The 19,907-nt window shown below is 52.1% G+C and overlaps 1 protein-coding gene and 1 long non-coding RNA gene across 2 annotated transcripts in view; one reads left to right on the forward strand and one right to left on the reverse strand.

Moving 5' to 3' along the window:
* Cotl1 (coactosin-like F-actin binding protein 1) overlaps positions 1 to 16,545 on the reverse strand; it is a 34,321-nt gene extending 17,776 nt beyond the window's left edge. The window contains exons 1-2 of the mRNA NM_001108452.1: positions 16,304 to 16,545; positions 16,122 to 16,204 (exon numbers count right to left, since the gene is read on the reverse strand). Of these exons, the coding sequence (NP_001101922.1) occupies positions 16,122 to 16,204; positions 16,304 to 16,380 (160 nt within the window). The 5' untranslated portion in view covers positions 16,381 to 16,545. The remainder of the gene's footprint in view (positions 1 to 16,121; positions 16,205 to 16,303) is intronic.
* Positions 16,546 to 16,623: 78 nt separating this feature from the next.
* LOC120098610 (uncharacterized) lies at positions 16,624 to 19,564 on the forward strand. Its single transcript, XR_005496989.2, has 3 exons — positions 16,624 to 17,219; positions 17,312 to 17,430; positions 18,220 to 19,564. It is a non-coding gene; the product is annotated as an uncharacterized LOC120098610 (long non-coding RNA).
* Positions 19,565 to 19,907: the final 343 nt, after the last annotated feature.

Genomic DNA, 19,907 nt, shown 5'->3' on the forward strand with positions numbered 1-19,907 from the left:
ACCCACTGAGCCATCTTGTCAGCCCCTAGATTTCCTTTGAAGAGTCTCTAGCAGTCACCCAGTAAAAACTTGTATCCTAAGGACTAGTTGGTGCATAGAGAGTAAGTCACAGACACCCCTACAGGCTTTGGGAACCTTCCAGAACCTCATGCTGACTTCATTTAAACAACCATGGGGGAGGGAGGCAGGCAAGTCACATATGGAGTGGCTGGCTGGGTGTTTATCTAGATGGCTGCAGTTTGCTCAAGAAGACTGCTGACAGACACATTTTCAGAAATCTGGAGGGACAGCACTTACGAGCGCCGGACGCTGGAGACCTGGCTAGACAGAATGTCAGCTGAGCACGGACACAAGGCGCGTGCACCATTTTTACCGCTGCATCGAAGTCCGAGGCTGTCACGGCTGTCCTGACAGCACGGGAGAGCAGGCAGCCCTCTCAGGAAGTCCATTCCCACTGCTCTCTTCAAAAAACGAGGGAGCAAAGCTACCTCAGCAGACACCCTAAGCCACCCTCTTCTCAGACAGAACAGGAGCGAGGGAGTGGCTGACAAGCAGAGGGGACTTCTCCACGCTCGCACACGTGTGTACATGCGCACCCACGCTAAGGTGGAAAACTTGTCAGAGGGCTGGCACCTGGGCCTGTGGCCGTCCTCCTTGGTGATACTCTGTCCCCAGTAGGATTTGGGTAGCCAGAAACTAGAATAGCACTTCCCAAACTTCCTAATGCTGTGACCCCCTCGTGTTGTGGTGACCCCCCCAACCATAAAATCATAGCTATTGCTACTTTATAACCGTAATTTTGCTGCTATGAACTGTAATATAAATAATCTGATTTTCGATGGTCTTAGGCCACCTGTGAAAGGGTGGTTTGATCCACAAAAGGGTCGTGACCCATGGGTTGAGATCCAGTGACTTAGAAGTTGCTTTCTTGATGAAGTCTGGTTCTCAATTAAGTGCCTGGCCCTCGCCTGCCTTTCAACACACATGACCCTCCAAAGGACATGAGCTCCGCTTGTCTGGAAACCCCAGGAGGTAGCTGAGGAGGGGAGCTTGGTGGGAGTGACAAAGCCTTTGGGGTGACTCTGATGAGCCAAAGCTTGAGAGCCACTGTGGAAAGAATAAGGCAAGGTGGGGAGGAAGGGGATCCAGTGCAGCAATGAGATGTGTAGAGGGCTCCGGCACAGAAAAGCAGAAGTCCTGAGTCCAGCCCCACCCCTTCCTCTTGTCCCGCACCACTTCATTTTAAGGAAGTGATCAGGCTGAGCTTCTTGAAGGGTCTGGTCCCCCTTTCCTTTCTTTCATTCTTTTTTAAAGATTTATGTATTTATTATAAGTATCTAAGCACACTGTAGCTGTCTTCAGACACACCAGGAGAGGGCATCAGATCCCATTACAGATGGTTGTGAGCCACCATGTGGTTGCTGGGATTTGAACTCAGGGCCTCTGGAAGAGCAGTCAGTGCTCTTAATCGCTGAGCCATCTCTCCAGGCCCCTGGTCCCCCTTTTCTACATGACCCTCTGCAGGACCAGAGGCATAACCATCAAGGTGACAAGGCTATCCCTCAGACTTACCCTCTGCCGAACTCCTCAAAAGCCACAGCAGAAAAGGAGGCCCCCTTAAGCAGTGTCAAGGCATCCAAACTTGCTTGTCTAACTCCCTGCTCACCTAACATGTCAGGAAGCCTTATCCCAAGGACTGGGGTGTGTATTACAAACCCAATCGAATCCCCATGGGGGACATCACCAAGGGTAAGACGAGGCCAGGCCCATGCAGGAAGACTGACACAGTTCTGTGCCTTCCCCATGCATGCCAGGTCTGGGGTGCCTATACAGGGCTCTCTATCTCCAATTCAGGATCTCTAACAACATCCGCCCCCCCATCCAGTGAGCTTTCCTCATGAGAGCCACGGGGTTAATACAACCCCACCCAGAAATCCTTAACTCCTGCATCCTCATAGGCGATCTCTATGAAAGCTGTGGGAGCAGGTGGGACGCCCACTACAAGCTTCTGCTTGCAAAGCTCCAGATCTCCATCTACTGAGCACCCCATAAACAATAGTAGGGAGCCAGTGGGCGTGCTCAGAGTACTGCCTGAGTGGTGCTCCACCAGGGCCCTTCTGCCTCAGCCTGGGTTCCTCTCATGCCCCTCTCTTCATAACAGCCTATACCACCTTTCTTCTGCTTTGTCCCTAAACATGCCCTCTGCTCCCTTCTAGTCTAGGAAGGCGGAAGGGCTTAGGAGATGAGGCATGGAGGGAGTCCCTAGCAGGAGTAAAGAGGAAAGCCATCTGGGGTCCGGGCGGGGGATGCCGGACAAGGACAGCAATAGGGAGGTGGGAGGCAGAGTGTGAGCCAAGGAGGAGTGACCACAGCAGGGATGGGAAACAGACAGATAACAGAGGGGAAGTGAGAATTCTCTGCAATCTACAAAGCCACCAGGACAGGCTGCTTCAGTGATGTCCCCCAAAGAAATACCAGCACAGAGTCCCTGCCATGCTGACCGTGTGAGTTGTTCTGCCTTTTCCCACCCAAATTCAAAAACCTCAGTGGACCCTTATGTTGGGGCTCATCCCCTCCCCCTCCTATCACAGTGTTCCCCAATACGGCATCCACACTGAAAGGACACTTCAGGGCAGGCCCAGGGACCAAAGAGCTGCCACGTGGCACTTAACATTCAGTGAGCTTTCAGTGACTTCCTTGTCACGCACGACACAGGCCGGGATGTGGAGTAAGCAGAAACTCGAACAAGCAAAAAGAAAGCTGAGACAGAAGAGGCTCTCAAAACGCTTTGATCCAGGGCTAGCCTGGAGCTCACTGCATATCCCAAACTGGTCTCAAACGGGCAACAATGCTCCTGCCTCAGCCTTCCGGGTGCTGTCACTCACTGCAGGAGTGACCTACCACAAATGGAATCTTTTAAGCAGTTCGTCCATCTGTCCAGTCCTCGTGTCCCTGTGCCAGGGACACCACAGGCAATGTATAAATAAACCGTGGGCCGACAGAAAGTAGGGGAAAAGAGAATTTTTTTTTTCTATTTCTGCCCTGAAGCTGAACTTCAGAGTATGACAAAAGGAGAAAGGAAAAGCAGGACACAGGCCCAGAGCCCAGGATCAGCTTATGACCTTCCTCACAGCTTTGGAGAAGTGCAAACAAAGCTCAGACAGGGGAAACACTCCCACACCAAAGAGCTGAGCAGCCATTTTCGCAAGGGGAGGGGGCTGTAGGTGGGGAGTGGGCGGGACACGGGAACAACAAGGACAGAACAGGACAGGCTGGAGGGGAGGACTGTGGCAGGGGGAGAGTTGTGAGGAGGGTTACAGGCTAGAGGGAAGGGCTACGGGAAGGGCTGCAGGCTGGAGGGGAGGGCTGCAGGCTGAGGGGTGGGGGTGGGACAGGCTGGAAAGGAGGGCTGCAGGGGGAAGAGAGGCTGAAGGAAGGGGTTACAGGCTGGAGGTCGGGGGCTATATCTCCAGGAAGCTGGGAGGAAGCAGGAAAAAAAAAAGTTGACATCCTGTCAAAGTCCGGAGGCAGCTGGGCACAGTCATTGCATCCTGGATCCTGTAGGGCTATGCAGAGGGCCCCAGAGGGGGTGAGGCTGTCTTTCCAACACAGGGGAAGGAGGCTGGCATAACCACACTCGTGACAGCAGTGTACGCCTCCCCTCTCCTCCCTTGGCCCTCACTATGTTCTGTGGGCTCCATCCTAGCACAAGAAAAATGAATGGATGGATGAATGGATGGATGGATGGATGGATGGGGCCAAAAGGTGGGAGCCTCAGGCTGATTTGAAATTGCAAGAGAAAGGTTAGGTAACAAATGGCCTCTGTTCATTACACAGCCCCTGGTTTTCCAGGGCAAAACAAATGAATGCATCAGCTCCCTCTTACCCCAAGCATCTGTCTCTCTTTTTTTCTTTTTTTCTTTTTTTTTCTTTTTTTCTTTTTTTTTCTTTTTTTCTTTTTTCCGGAGCTGGGGACTGAACCCAGGGCCTTGTGTTTGCTAGGCAAGCGCTCTACCACTGAGCTAAATCCCCAACCCCGTGTCTCTCTTTTTTTTAACCTAAGAGTTTCACGTTGGGTTGAAACTCATAGGTAGCCTAGAATAATCCTGAACTTCTGATCCCCCTGCCTCTACCTCCTAAGTCCCCGGATTACGACATGTACCCACCTGGCTTACTGTGCGCACGCTAAGAAATTATTCTACCAATGGAGCTACCTCCCTGGGTAGAGACAGGAGGATGGCGAGTCCAAGGCCCATCTGGTCGACCTAAAAGGACTCAACTGGAAAATAAAAAGTAAAAACAGAAGTGGGATGTACGTGGCTCAGAACCAGGGGTGAGCAAGGCCCTAAACTCAATCCCAGAACCATAGACGAAGGACAGCAATAATTCTGGACTCCATGAAGAAAGCCCACAAGCCCAGAACTGAAGACTCCATCCACAATGACTTATTTTCTCAGGGGGCTGGGAGGCTGAATCTCCCGGGTGATCTCAGCACACAGGCATCCGCGGGTAAGGTTCTGTGTCTGTGATCACATCGCTTATAATGTGCTGGCTTCCCACAACCACCACCGCACAGCAGCAGCAGCCCAAACCATTCTCGCTGAGGTCTCACCAAACGCCGGCGACCCAGTCGGACAGGAAAGAACATGAGAAAATGCAGTAGAAACGAAGACGACTTCGGCAGGCTCTGGAGATGGAGCTCCAGAGAGAATAGGCGGACCCGGAGACCCAAATGACACAGACAGCCCCAGGCTGCCCCGGACACAGCACAGGTGTTTGCTCTAATCAGTCATGTCTGAACCAGACATCCCTCAGGGCAGTGTGGCGTGTGGGGTGTGACTGCCGGATCAGCACTGATTTGCTCTTTACAGCACTACTAAGTCCGTACAAGCGCACCGTCAACTAGTGATTCAGAGACTGTTAAATACCCTACTCGATCACTACCCTCTGTGAGCACAATGACACCAAACCCCCAAACGCTTGTTATTCAGGCGTGACTAGACACCGAAGAAGGAAGGAAGTTAGCTTTTACTGGAGGCTGTGATCAAGGAAGGCTTCATGGATGACATCCCCCCCTTGGATCTAAGACTTAAAGGCTAAGTTGGCCCCGAGGTCTCATGGTCTCCCGTAGCCCAGACTGGCCTCGGAACCACGCAGTCAAGGATGACCTTGATCTCCTGATTCTCCTCCCTCCACCTCCCAAGCGACTGGATGATCAGTTCACAACCTGCCCCGCTATGTCCAGTTCATATCTCGATGAGGACTGAACCCAGGCGTTCCTGAGAGCTACACAAGCACTCTACCACAGAGCCACAGATGCAGCCTGGAAGACTACATCTTGTTCCTATCAATCCCAGAGCCCAGATGGTGCCTGGCACACGGCACGCTCTCAGAAAGAGCCTTGAACAGTCACCTCTGTGGTCTGGGGAGCTTTCAGTCCTCGGCGTCAGCAGCTCAGTGCAGCGGGAGGTGTGATTCCTTCTGGGCACTGTCAGTGTGACTTACACAAGCAGGAGATGTCGAGAAAGCTCAGGGGCCACCTAGTAGCCGACAGCATTTGCACACTGACCTTTAACCAAAGGGCACGGAGAGGATAAGGAATTCATACACAGCTGCTGGCCTGGATGAGGCTGTGAGGTGGGGGCCATGCTCCCTTCCTGTGTTTCACTGAGCAAGATTACACACACAGGAGGGACTGACTGCTCTAGCCAAGGAGATGGAGAAAAGTCCCCTCCCAATCTCCAGAGAGCAACAGTCTGCTGTCCTCAGCAGACTCAGGTGACAAAAACAAGCCCTTGGGTTAGCCTGACACATAGCAAGTTTTGAAAGTGACTGGATAAGCTTAGTGTAACCGTTCATACCTATATCACACACAACACTCTGGGGGCTGAGGCAGGAGGATTATGGCCTTAAGGCCACTCTTTGCTACAGAGACAGATTATGGTGAAAAAAAGAAGGAAGGAAGGAGGAAAGGAAGGAAAGAAGGAAGGAAGGAGGGAAGGAGGGGAGGAGCTGGTGAGATGGTAATGAGACCGCCTGTGGTAACCATGGCTACCAGGGAGCAGAGGCTGCAGAGCCAACAGGCAGGAAGGTGGTAGGCTGGATGCTGGAGGGCAAACCTAGAGCCACAGAGCAGCCAGTGCCAGGGACACAGGTCTCTGAACACACAGAACCCATCCTGGGAACACACAAGTAGGCCACAGGGAAAACTTAAATGTATGCAGACTGGAGAACCCCCAACATGACCCCTCTTCTTGAGCTGGGTCCTGTGGCAGCAACTTCACATGGCAGAGGGGACTTTATAGATGTCACCTGGTGGAGGTTTGAATGAGGGATGACCCCCCCCACCGCGCGCTTGCCTTGGCTAAAGGCCACTACAAATTCCTTTTTTTTTTTGGTAAGATTTTATTTATTTAATATATATGAGTATACTGTAGCTGTTTTCAGATAGACCAGAATCCATTACAGAGGGTTGTGAGCTACCACGTGGTTGCTGGGAATTGAACTCAGGACCTCTGGAAGAGCAGTCAGTGCTCTTAACCACTGAGCCATCTCTCCAGCCCCACTACAAATTCCTGAATGGAGAAATGGGAAGGTAGGAGAGTGAGGACCAGGGGCTGTCGTGAGAAAGGGCTACACAGACACTGCTGGCTTTGAAGGGGAAAGAAAAGGACAAAAGTCAAGGGCTCACACAGGAAGGTCACCATTAACCACTGTCCTTATTAATAACTATCAACTTGCTCGTTATTGGCAAGGATGAGTAGAAATGACGGAAGACAGAATCAAACGACAGTAAGTTCATGAGGACAGATGAGAGCCCAGCAGAGCGGAGACATCATCAGAGTCTGACAAGTGGTACAAGGATCGTGAGTCCCAGGCCAGCCAGGGCTGCTCGGACCCTGCCTCAATAAAAATAAGTAATAAAGAATCAGGACCCTCCAGGGCAGGCCTGTCAATCCAGTTACTAGGAAGGGTGAGGCTAGAGGATCTAACTTCAAATCATCCTGGGTAACTTGGCAAGACTCTATCTCGAAATGAAAAGAGGAAGAAGACGGTTGGGGCTGCAGCTCTACGGTGGCGCGTCCCTGCATGCAAGAGTCCCTGGGTTCAAGCCCCAGTATTGTTCCCCCTCCCACCAGATCTACTACAAGTTACTTCCGAAGCGCATCCACGACATAAATATTAAAAGGCAATAAAAAATTCCGCTCTCGGAAACAGGCCTCTGGGGACGGATGCTCTGAGGCTGCTGGCCACCTCCGAGAATTGAGCACACACAAGTCAGGAGGAGAGGCACTCTGGGACGCACACAGGCTTGCAGGAAGACGCCTGGCGCGAGGCCAAAGCAGCCATGTGCTCAGGGCTATTGACAAGGGCTATTTGCTCTGTACTGATGGCGGAACTACTGCTTCAGAGGGGGCAGCGGGACTTCCTGTGCAGGCTGAGCCTTCAGGGACCACCTAGATAATAGTGGGGTGTGTTTACGCACTGCCAAGTGCTCCTAGCACAGCCTCACATCACCAGCTCTAACCCCGGCTCAGATCCTAGCAGGGATAGGACAGCGTGTGTGGGCGTGGCTTTGTATACTGCCACATGCTCTAAGGAGAGCTGGCCACCGAACCACGTGGCTTCTGCTTGTGGCCTATCTATGAAATCTCTGACTGCTTGACTCATCTGAGATGCAGCCCTGAAGTCTGCAGACACCCCTTAACCAATGCAGTGGGGACAGAAACTGGTAGCCGTGTGCTCCAACCCCCTACTAAATCTTCAAGGGTCCCAGCAGAATGGCATCCTGTTCTCTACAGCCTCACAGGCTGGCATGAGTTCCCTTAACTGCTTCTCTGCCCTCTTGCCTCACCCAGCCCACACCCTCCTTCCTGCTTCCTGGGTCTACCCCCACCTCCAATCCCCTGGCCTGCACCCAGGCCCAGGCCCCAGGGTCAGCTTGAGGAGGACCCTAAGCAAAAACAGTGCCCAGGAGAAAATAGGCTGGGCAGACAGAAGGTGGGTGAGGCTGCTGGTTTAGATCTGCCTGAGCAGGGGCTAGCTCTTCCCAGGGGCACAATGGGGCACAGAGAAGCTAGGTGACTTGCCAAGGTCACACAGCTCACATAGAATAGTCCTCAGATTGGAGGGCAGGCAGCATGGATTTCCTTCTGGAAGTGGAAACAGAAGGCTGGAGAGCCAGCACTTACAGGAGAAACCATGACTCAGACCAGTCAAGGGAGCAACCCACTCATGGGGGTGGGGGGATGTGTGGTTAGACCCTAGCTACCAAGAACCATGAACTCTCTCTCTCTCTCTCTCTCTCTCTCTCTGTGTGTGTGTGTGTGTGTGTGTGTGTGTGTGTGTGTGTGTGTCTCCTTGTCTCTCTTACACACACACATACCCGTATGCCTGCACATCCACTCACATGTTTGTTATACACATGGCAACTCCATGGGGACAAGGGTTACATCTGAGTAGAGGCCTTAACTAGTGTAGAGAAGCCCTCCTAGAAAGTAAAATGGAGGAAGACTGCCCACAGGCCTGAAGAAGGGGAGGACCGGGTGCAGCAAGGGGGCAGTCCTCGTCATTTCCAGCACAGGGGCCTTCTGCACAAAAGCCATAAAAGTACTGTTAGGAGTTGGGGGTGGGGATCCCAAAGTGAACTCAATCACCCCTGGCTGAGGGACCAGGTCACAGGGTCAAGAACAGTGCCCAAGTCAGCCCAAAGGCCTTATTCAGACTTAGTAAATGAGAAACAAGGGCAGCAGGAAGGGCAGAGCCCTGAGGCTTTTCAGACTGACAGGCAGGAGGAAAGGCAGAAGGAAGAGAGAGTTTGAGGCCCCAGCAAGAGGAGGGAGGGGACAGTAGAGGGAGGGGACAGTGTGGAGGAAGGGGACAGTGGAGGGAGAAGACAGTGTGGAGGGAGGGGGCAGTGGAGGGAAGGGACAGTGCAGGGAGGGGACAGTGTGGAGGAAGGGGACAGTGGAGGGAGAAGACAGTGTGGAGGGAGGGGCAGTGGAGGAAAGGGACAGTGCAGGGAGGGGACAGTGTGGAGGAAGGGAATAGTGGAGGGGCAGGACAGTGTGGAGGGAGGGGACAGTGTGGAGGAAGGGGACAGGGTGGAGGAAGGGGACAGTATAGAGGGAGGGAATAGTGTGGAGGAAGGGGACAGTGGAGGGAAGGGACAGTGGAGGGGACAGTGGAGGAAGGGGACAGTGGAGGGAAGGGACAATGGAGGGAGGGGACAGTGGAGGGAGGGGACAGTGAGGAGGGAGGGGACAGTGGAGAGAGGGAACAGTGGAGGGAGGGGACAGTGGAGGGAGGGTACAGCGTATGAGGGGACAGTGGATGAGTGGGACAGTGGAGGGATGAGACAGTAGAGGGAGGGGACAGTGGATGAGGGGACAGTGGAGGGATGAGACAGTGGAGGGAGGGGATGGTGGATGAGGGGACAGTGGAGGGTTGGGACAGTGGAGGGAGGGGACTGTGTAGAGGAAGAGTACAGTGGAGGAGTGGGATGTTGGAGGGAGGGGACAGTGAAAAGAAGGGACAGTGGAGGGAAGTGACAGTGTAGAGGAAGAGGACAGTGGAGGGAGGGGACAGTGGAGAGAGGGGACAGTGAAGGGAGGGGACAGTGAAAGGAAGGGACAGTGTGGAGGGAGGGTACAGTGGAGGGAGGATACAGTGGATGAGAGGACAGTGGAGGGAGGGGACAGTGAGGAGGAAGGGGACAGTGGAGGGAGGGGACAGTGGAGGGAGGGGACACTGTAGAGGAAGAGGAGAGAGGAGGGGGGCAGTGGAGAGAGGGGACAGTGGAGGGAGGGGACTGTGTGGAGGAAGGGGGTAGTGGATGGATGGGACAGTGGAGGGAGGGACAGTGGAGGGAAGGGACAGTTGAGGAAGGGGACAGTAGAGGGAGGGGATAGTGAAGGGAAGGGATAGTGTGAAGGGAGGGCACAGTGGAGGGATGGGACAGTGGAGAGAGGGGACAGTGGAGGGAAGGGACAATGGAGGGAGAACATAGTGGAGGGAGGTGGAAGGGTGGAAGAATAAGGCAGGGGTAGAGGGGGAGGGTATATAGGAAGTGGGGAGGGGTCGGGGAATAGAGGGGATAGAGCATAGGGACAGTATAGGAGGAGGGTGCAGTATGAAGGGAGGAGGCAGAGAGCTTTTCTGAAGACCAAAGTCTCTGGTACACCAGAACAGGTAAGTATAATAATTTAAAAAAAAAAAGAAAGAAAGAAAGAAAGGAAGGAAGGAAGAAGGAAAGAAAAAGAAAAGGAAAGAAAAGGGGCTGGACACTGTGGCAGCTCATGCCTTTAATCCCTGCAGACAAAGGCAGGTGGATTGCTATGACTTTAAGGCAGCCTGGCGTACCTAGCAAGTTCCAGGCCGTCCAGGACTTAACAGTGAGACTGTCTTAAAATAATAAAAGTAAAAATAAAAGCAAAGAGGAAATTAAATTGCAAAGGGAGAGGCTTGGGTTGTGTGTGTGTGTGTGTGTGTGTGTGTGTGTGTGTGTGTGTATGTGTGTATGTGTCTGTGTCTGTGTGTCTGTGTGCGGTGGGGGCAGGAGGGTGGAGATTAATGAAGCTGTTCTAAAGAGAGGAGCACTGGCTACTCATGAGAAAGATAGAAACCTGCCAGTCTATACCTGCAAAAATGACCACAAACCCAAAGGCAAGAAAAACTTCACCAAGCTATAAAGCCAAAGGGCTGACACAAAGCCATGTACTCAGCATCAGAATGCAGGGAAAGCATCAGTGGAGACCAAACAGTATCCAAGCTACTCAACACCCTTGAAGGTAAATAAAGTAATAATCCACCAGTTATGGTGGCTTATACCTTAATCATGGCATTCAGGGGGATTATCTTAAGCTACAAGGCCAGTCTGGGATACATAGTGAGTTCCAGGCCAACCTGGGCTACAGTTTCAAGACCTTGTCTCAAAAGGAAAGAGAAAGAAATTAAATGGCTCAGGGAAGTCAACAATCTATAGGGACAGCTTTAAACATGGCTGGATCAGGTGTAAGCCTTACCAACTGATCGCCAACCCTGACCTTTGTCTGAGCTGCCCGCAGTTTCTGTCACAGGCAGAAGGGTCCTGTGACTCCAAGCCTTCTTTCTCTCGGGGTTTAATCCCAGAGAAAGATTAAAAGACTCTTTCCCAACAGCTCTGTCCAAAGTCCCAGTCTCAGAAGCAAGCCTGATCAGCTTCAGGGATCATGTGAGACTCCAACTTTGGGCTAAACATCGTGATAGGGGATGGCTTGCTAGGATTAGCCAAGTCTGGGTCATGTGCCATCTGAGAGCCATTCCCCCCAAAGATCAATGTCCTTAGTCAAAATGACTTCAGGCTACTCGGCTGTGGGCTGACCAGAGCATCATGGGAGTATCACATTCACCTGGCACCTCTGCCAACCAAACTTCACTGCTGTCAGTCTCCCAGCATGCCCTTCTCCAGGGATCACCCCACACATCCAGTTTACTTCAGCCTGCCTAGGCCAGGTACCTCCCCAAGTCAGCTATGGTGGCGCTGTACACACATTGAGCACCTACTTTAGGCCAGGTAGTGATTCCGTATACTGTCACTTTATAGCCATCCTCATCTCACAGATACAGAAACAGAGACTCTGGGAGACCTGCCAAGGTCACACAGCAGAGCCAGGCTTCGGTTAGAGCAAAGATTGGATCCTTCATCTGTGCCCTTCCCCACAAGCTCTAAAATCTACACCAGAACACTGGATGCCTTCCCAGAAGCCTGGGTTCTTTCCAAAAGAAAACTGCTTCCAGCAAAGACTTTGGGTCCATCAGGAGAGGACCTGGTTAGACAATGTTGCAGTTAACAGAGTATATTTTATAGCCCCTTTAAAGGCGACACAAGAAAAAGAAACAAAACAAAATAAAAGGTAGTAAAGACGGAACTCAGCCCTAGAAGGCAAGGTAGGTGGTCCGACAGGCCTAAGGCGGTCCTATTTTGGATCAGAAAATACATATAGAGAAATGTTTCAAGAATAGAGACAAAGACTAGGTCCATGGTCATATGACTAATCCTCTGGGAGACCATGAAACATCTGCCGAGCATAGGATGTCTTTGCTGTGACATACCGCCTCAGTTCTCAGAGTAAGTCTACAGAGTAGCCACTGGTGCACAGAACAAATGAATAGGACCAAGGACAGAACAATGGCAGGGTGGACACATTTCTGAATGGTTTTCACCTCCTCTTTGTACTGAGTCTCCCGACTATCCTAGAGGAACCTTCTGCGGTTGGGTGGCCCCGTTGATAATGGGGTTGTTGCACAAGCCTGGGGAGCTAGTCTGGATTGCCAGCGCTCTCATAAAAGCTGGGTACGGCTGCATGCTAGTGAGCCCTGATGTGCACTGGCTGTTGGCAAGCTAGCAAAATGGCTCAGCGGATGGCAGTACCTGTTCCCAAGATTGACCACCTGCATTTGATCCCTGGAACCCAGGTGGCAGGACAGAACTGACTCCCACAAACTGTCCATGGGTCCCCACATGGGCACCATGGCACATGCATGCACGGGAAAACACACACGCACATTTTAAAACAGAGTAAAGAGGTATCAAGGAAACATCAACACTGATCTCTTTACTACACACACATGGGTGCACATACACATGTTCTCATACATACATGTGCGTGCACACACAGACTCTTGAGCTGCCTGCACAGTACAAAAACTCCTAACAGCTGGAGTCTCTGCCTTGTCACCCATGCCAGACCTATGAGCCCCACTTCTATAGTTGTCATATGGATGGGTGCACCCCCTCTGCTTGGCAAATGGTCCCTCCACCTCTGTGGGCTGAGCTATGCTGCTTTCTGACTCCGAGTGGCTCTCTGGGGTCCCTGTAGCCCCCAGCTCAGCTACTTCCCCCACTTCCGGCATGTACCCTGTTTCCACGGGACCTCCATCCCCAAATAAAATGCTAGTCCTACTCAGTGGCATCGGAGGAACGTATTATGCCCTAAGCACACACTCCTGCTGTCTGCACTGTGGCAGAAGGGTCAACAGATGGGCAGCTCGCCTGCCTCCGGAACATGAATCTGAACTCAGAACATTGCCACAGCCTGCACCCCTCAGCACCATGGCAACCACTTCTCCTCATGGACTAAGCAGCTCCTGCAAACAGACCCAGGCTAAGGTTAGTGCCACAGGAGGCCATCGCAGGCTGGATCTAGGCGGATCTACTGTGAGCTGGGCTAAGCGCCGGGCTAAGCACCCACTGAGAATCTCAGGATGAAAAGCTACAGGAATAAAAAAGTAACTTGGTTAACGAATATTTATATAGTCACTCCGCTATTAATTTTGTAATTCTAAGAAGAAATAATTCCACAGGAAAGGCGGGGTGGGACTCTACAAATCTCTGAGGTACTTGGAAATACAGGAAAAAAGCCTTTCTTCTAGGGCCTGCCAAGACAGCTGACAGGGAATTAGGGCTCTCCGTACACCACAGTAAGCAAATCTAGTCTACAAACCATCTCACAAAGAACAAGACCCTAAACCACTTCCTTGGGGCCAAGAGCAATGGATTCCAGAGTCCAGTTCTAGCTCTCTTCTTCTTAAGGTGTCACTTAACCTCTCTGGGCCTTGGTTTGCAATCTTCAGAATGAAACAACCCAGCGGAAGCATGGCTGGCGCACACACGGGTCAGGTACAGTGATAGGTACGAGTACGGAGAAGATTTCTGAGGGTGGGGTCCCTGGCTCAGGAGGCCTCAGCAGGGGAGGGACAGAGAGCAGACGTGGCAAAGTAGAGCCATCTGTACATCGTCCACCAGATGGCTGGGAAGAGAGAGCAGACAGACTGCAGCTGCAGCCTCAGATCTCGCAGTCCATTCACAAGGACCAACAAGCAGCCCGAAGAGCATTTTTAGCTCATACGCCAGACGATCGCCATCCCTGTAGAGGGTTAGCAATGAGCAGAAAACCACAGCCCACCAGAGGAAGGAAGTGTCCCCCCAAGCGGCATCCAGGCCGGATGTGCGGCAGCAGGAGCATCAGTTGGGAATCTATCAGCAGGAGGCTTGGCCTTCAGCTCCCTCACCTTCTCCAGCATCGATGAGAAAACAGTCACAGAGGCAGGAGGGCTGGGGATGGGTTCCCAAGTGAGGAGGGAAAGCAGCGGACCTGCGGCACCCAGCCCCAGAGACTCCGGCCAATCCTGCTGATGGTGCACTAACTTCGGGGAAAGTTGAGCCTGCACTTGTCCCACTTTGGAAGCATTTGCTGCAGTCAGAGCAGCTGAGATCCTGCTCCGGACCGGACCGGAGCCAAAGTCTGCTCACTGACTCCAGAGCATCGCGCTTTACGCCGGCGATGTTTTAAAGTGAATTATTTACAGAAGCAATGAATACAGAGTCTAGCGGCAACTCCCAGGAGACATTTTAGCTGGGAGAACACTTAACACACGAACACACACTCTCACACCCATCTTAGTACCACACAGCACAAAGTGAAATGCCATTCGAGATGAACTGAATGCTAACCGACGACTCAATTAAGAAAGTTAGGCCGCCGGGCAAGGTAATGCACGCCTATAATCCCAGCATTTTGGAGGCAGAGGCAGGGAGGACCAGGAGTTTCGGGCAGGCTTAGCTACACAGCCAGAAAGCAATTAAAGAGTTGGGTGGCACAAACCAGGAAGCAGAAGCAGGAAGACCTCAAGTTCAAGGACTGCCCGGACTGAGAGTGAACTTATCTCAAAACAAAGTGGTTTAATTTTTTAAGAAATGTACCTCAGTGGTAGAGCATGTGGCCAACATATCCAAGGCCCTATGTTCCATTTCCCATACTTGGGGTGGGGGAAAGAGGAAGAAAGCAGTTGGAAAAGAAGTCACATGATCCTGGATTGATTTTTTTTGGGGGGGGGGGGTCTGTTTGTCACCAATGACTCTGACCAGCACTGTCCTGAACACTTACATACACACTTGGGACCAATCAATCTCACAGCACTACAGGAGATCAGGTGAGGAACTGTGACCCCCACAGGGACCTGGCCCCAACCCACCCAGCTGGAAAGCAGCCCCCGAGGGATTCTAACCCACAGCCAGCCCCGGGAGTCTACACCCTAGCTTCTAGGTGGCCTGCTTTTGTTTGACATTAGTTCCAAAGCTAAAGACAACAGGAGACAGCAGGCCCAGGATCTCCTACTTCAATCTCTTTCAAGGCTTTTTCGGGAAGGCAAGGGGGACGCCCAGCCAGCCCAGCTGGCCTCCAACTCTCCTCCTCCTGCCTCTGTTTCCAGAATATGCTGAGCTGCTGTGAACACCGGCTCCTTTAGGGATCTCATTACCAACTGTGCTGAGCCTGCTGCTACCAGGGGCTGCGGCCATTCAGGCCCTGTGTTCTTTCATGGTCCACACACCCCAGGGGAACTTAGGGTTCTGTGGGATGCTTTTATTAAGTCACACATCTGTATGATTCCTCCACACCAAACCATTGGAGCCCTTCAGCTCCTGAAGCTATCACCCATGCCCCACCCCAGCCAGGGGCCAGTGACTCCGCTGCTGGGACCTCACAAGTCAGCTTCATTTTATCCAGGCCCCATATAAGCAACATCGGGCATTCGCTCTTAGTACGTGCCCCTTTACTCTTCAAATTAAAGGCTTGTACAGAGGCAGATAAGGACAAAGATGGGAGAAAGGAGGGTGGGGCCCTGGGTTCGGCCTTTAGCTTGCAGCCCCCAGGGGCTTCGGCGTTTATTGTTCACTGACCAATCAGAGAGGGTGGAGTTTGAACTGCCAGTTCTGACCTGGAAACCCAGTGAACCACAGGGAGCGGAAGAAGCTGACCCAGCCAGGGGAAGAATCTCCTCGGGTCACTTGATAGTGATGTCCACAGGGGTTGGGGGCAGGGTGGGGGAGGGATACAGTCAAGACTTTAGAAAGCTCAGACCGGAGCTTTGCCTGGTTGTGCACACCCACCATATCTGTACTAGATGGTTGTGGCAGGAGGATGGCCAGTTGGAGGTCACCCCTATCTCCAAAAACACAAAGACAAAAACAAGCAAGCAAACAAACAAAACCCCCAGCCTATATCTGTTGCTGCTTGGATACCCAGCACCTCGCTGCCCTGGGTGGCCACCCTCTCCCAAAAGGTCTCAGGTCGTCCTACCTGTGCACTGCTGGATGAAGTGCTGGTAATCCGCTCCCTGATCGCCGGGGACAATGGTGGCACCGTCGTATTTAAAAGTCACCCTTTGGGTTGGAGGAAGAAAAGAAACATAGGTGAGCAGCGGCGGCGAGCGGCACGAAGCAGGTCGGTACTGGCATCCCCAGCCCCGCGGCGTTGCTCACCAGATGACCGACGAGCCGTCGTCCCGCACTAAGTTGTACGCCGCGCGACACGCCTCCTTGTCGATCTTCGTGGCCATGGCCGCCGCGAGGACACTGCCGGAACCAGTGAATGCGTCCCTGATCCGCTGCGAGGGTCGAGCGGGCTCCGAGAGTGAGCAGGGGGTGGTGGCCGCTCGCAATTGCAAGCTAAGGTCCTCGGAGAGGGGCCCGCGGTTACTGCAGAGCCGGAGCGCGCGCCGGGACTCCACTCCCATGAAGGCCACGCCCCTCTGTTCCCATTGGTCGCGCGGGCGGGGGCGGAGCGTCTTGCACACCCGGTGGCCAATCCCAGTCTATGTGGATTGCGCAACTCGGCGGAGGGCTGGAGGAGGGGCCCTTCCTCTTCATCTTCCCTTCCTCCGTCTTCTTCCCTCCCCACTCCATGGGCCCCCAGCCTCTCTCTTCTTCCACCACCTTCTGTGTTCTTCGATCTCGCTCTCCTTCCTCCTTTCCTCTCTCCTCCATTCCTCTCCTTCCCTTACGCGTTGCAATCCTCTTCTCTCAGCCTCTTCCGTGTTCTCCTTTCTTCTCATCTCTATTTATCCCACCCCAAGCCCCTTCTTCCTCCTCCCTAAGGCCTCCTCCCCTTCTACCCTTCTTCCTCTCCATCTTCTCTCATCTTCCTATTTTCTATTCCTCCCTCGTTCCCTCCACACAGTGAGCTGAGCTGCAGAGCTCTCCACCCCTTCCCCTCCCCTCCAGAAGGATAACTTAAGTCAGCACTCAGATGAGTCAGGCTGGCCAAGGCTGGCCCCCTAACCCAGTGTTTGCTCTTCGGATTTGGAAGGGGAAGAGGTGGAAAGAAGGAAGCATTTCATTTGGAAAGGGGCAGACTGGGAATCACTGTTGACTTTGTAGCCTGGTTATCTGCAGTCAGGTGAGGTGCTGGCCGGGGTGGGGTGGGGAACGGCATCCTTAACTCCCTTATTGGGTCATTCATTCACTACTCTTCCACTATCTACCCTACAGGCCCCGTGAAAGGCTGGCTCTGGAGGCCCAGCTCTAGAATTACACAGAGTGTAATTTTCAGCTCCAAGCCATAGGAAAGCCCTGAAACCTTTGCAAGAGTTCTTAGCTCTCTCCCCATGGTAAGAATAACATGGCCGGCCGGGGTGTCTTCAGCTTTAACTGAAATGATGTATATCAGCCGGGGCCGGCATCAGAAGAGGTCAGTGTTGGTTTGCTATTAACTAAAACGGATCATAGACAGAAACTGAAAAGGGAAGGCTACAAAATACGACTCTGTCTCAGAGGAGGAGAGATGGTTCATCTTCTTCCAGAGGACTTTAGATTCTTTCTCAGTACCCGTGTCTGTAATTACAGCTCCAGGGGAAGCCGATGTCCTCTTCTAACCTCTGTAGGCATCTGCATGCACGCACACTAGAGTAAATAAAAATCGTAGTGGTACACACCTGTTGTTCAATAAAAAGCACCACCTTCCTCAAAATGAAAGATAACAAATCCATGAAAACTGCCACTCTAATCCCAGAGAATGGTCAAGTGTGGGATGGTCTGGCCCAGTGGCTATTTGTGTCTGTGTGTGTGTTTATCTGTGTGTGTTCCTCCCTTATGAGTGTATGATTCAGAGGACTTGTCTTTCCAGTCAGAGTCTCTCACTGGTCTGGAGGTCACCAAGTCTGGCAGGCCATTCAACCCCAGGGGCCCAACCGGGCTCTAACCTCCCCAGCACTGGAAGATATTAGAGCCACTCAGGACTCCATGCTTCTCTGGCAAGCACTTCACTGAATAAATTATTTCCCCTTCGGTTCGTTCATGTGGGGTGTGTGTGTGTGTGTGTGTGTGTGTGTGTGTGTGTGTGTGTTGTCTTTGGTTTTTAATTTTGTTTTGTTTTGTCTTTGTCTTGTTTTGTTTTTCAGATAGGGTCTCATGTAGCCCAAGCTGGCTTCCAATTTACTATGTAGCAGAGGATAGCCCTGAACTCCTGATACTCCACACTCCACCTCCCAAATGCAGGTGTGTGCCACCAGGCCAGGCCTTCAGATGACCCTGAAAGACATGAAAAAATTCCAGAGATTTCGGGCATCACACCCCCTGGAAGGGAAGCGACAAGAGATTGTGAGCTGCCTGACCTGAGTGCTGAGAACTGAACTCGGGTCCTCTTGAAAGCGGCAAGTGCTCTAACCACCGAACCGTCTCTCTCGCCCCTGTTGTTTGACTGATTAGTTGATTAGAGTTGGGCTTTGGGGTTTTTTTGTGTGTATGGTTTTCGGTGTTTTTTGGTTTGTTTTTTTTGTTGTTGTTGTTGTTGTTTTTTCCGAGACAGGGTTTCTCTGTGTAGCTCTGGCTGCCTTAGAACTCACTCTCTAGGCCAGGGTGGCCTCAAACTCAAGAGATCTGCCTGCCTCTGCCTCCCGAGTGCTGGGCTTAGAGACTTGCGCCACCATTGTTGGTATTCTGTCTAAGCTCCACCCCCACAGTTGCTTGGCAACAGCCAGCTGTGCCTGACTATAAAGGGGGCAGCTTACCCCCTCCTCTCCCTCTTACTCCTCTCTTGCTTTCTCTTGCTCTTCCTCTTCCCGTGCCCTCTTCCCTGTCACTTCTCTCCCCATCCCCGCTTCCCTCCGCGTGCACATGGCCGGCCTCCTTTCCTCTCTTCTACTCTTCTTCTCTCTATTAAGCCTCTCCACGAGGAACCATGTTGGCTTGCCGTGCTTCGTCCAGGCGCGGGCTGAGATTTAAACCCCAACATTGATCCTAACATTGGTGAGCTGTACGGGGATCGAACCGTGTGAATATATCGTTTATTCATATGAAATTACTACCCAAGACCCAAGCATGGTGGTGCATGGTCTCTAATCCCAAAACAGAGAAGGCAGACTGATGTCCGAGTTGTAGCTCAGTCAACACTACACAGTGAGTTCCAGGCTAGTCAGACCTACATAGCAAATCCTGCCTGCCTCAAAAACAAAGGAAAGGAAGAAAAAGGAGGAAGGAAGGAAGATATCAATTACTACCAATAAAGCGAAGTCAACCTTACACCTTCTCGATCTGCATTCCCGGCACCATGGTGTCAATCACCTAAGACGGTAACCGGAAGTAACTCCCCAGGACCCGCAACTCTTCTTTCTGCTCCTTGCTGAGGGCGCCCTCTACTGGCATGAACATGTAAAAAGGTTTGTTGGTCAGGGAACCTTGATTCTGAGTACAAATCCTGTCTGCCTACTCAGCTAAGAAAACACCAGTAAACAACTACATATCCGATGTGCTGTGTTGTAATCCTTGCCCTCAGTTGGAATCCACGGAATATCACAACACAGAGAGTGGTCTGGCTGGGCGTGGGGGCCCGCACCTGCACCACAGGACCCCTGAAAAAGAGGCAGAAAAATCGACAGATATTTCAGGTCAGCTGAATCTACAGAGTAAGTTCTGGGGCAGCCAGGGCTACAGAGTAAAGATCTTCTGACAAAAATCAAATAATGGCCCATTGATATATATGGCTTGGTGCGTAAAGTTACTTAGTACTACATCCCACTACCTGAGTTCAAATCTGGGATCCACATAGAGGAGAAAATAGACTCCTGCAAGTCGTCCTATGACCTCGACG

This window comes from Rattus norvegicus, chromosome 19, assembly GCF_036323735.1.
Source record: "Rattus norvegicus strain BN/NHsdMcwi chromosome 19, GRCr8, whole genome shotgun sequence".
NCBI classification, from domain to species: Eukaryota; Metazoa; Chordata; class Mammalia; order Rodentia; family Muridae; genus Rattus; species Rattus norvegicus.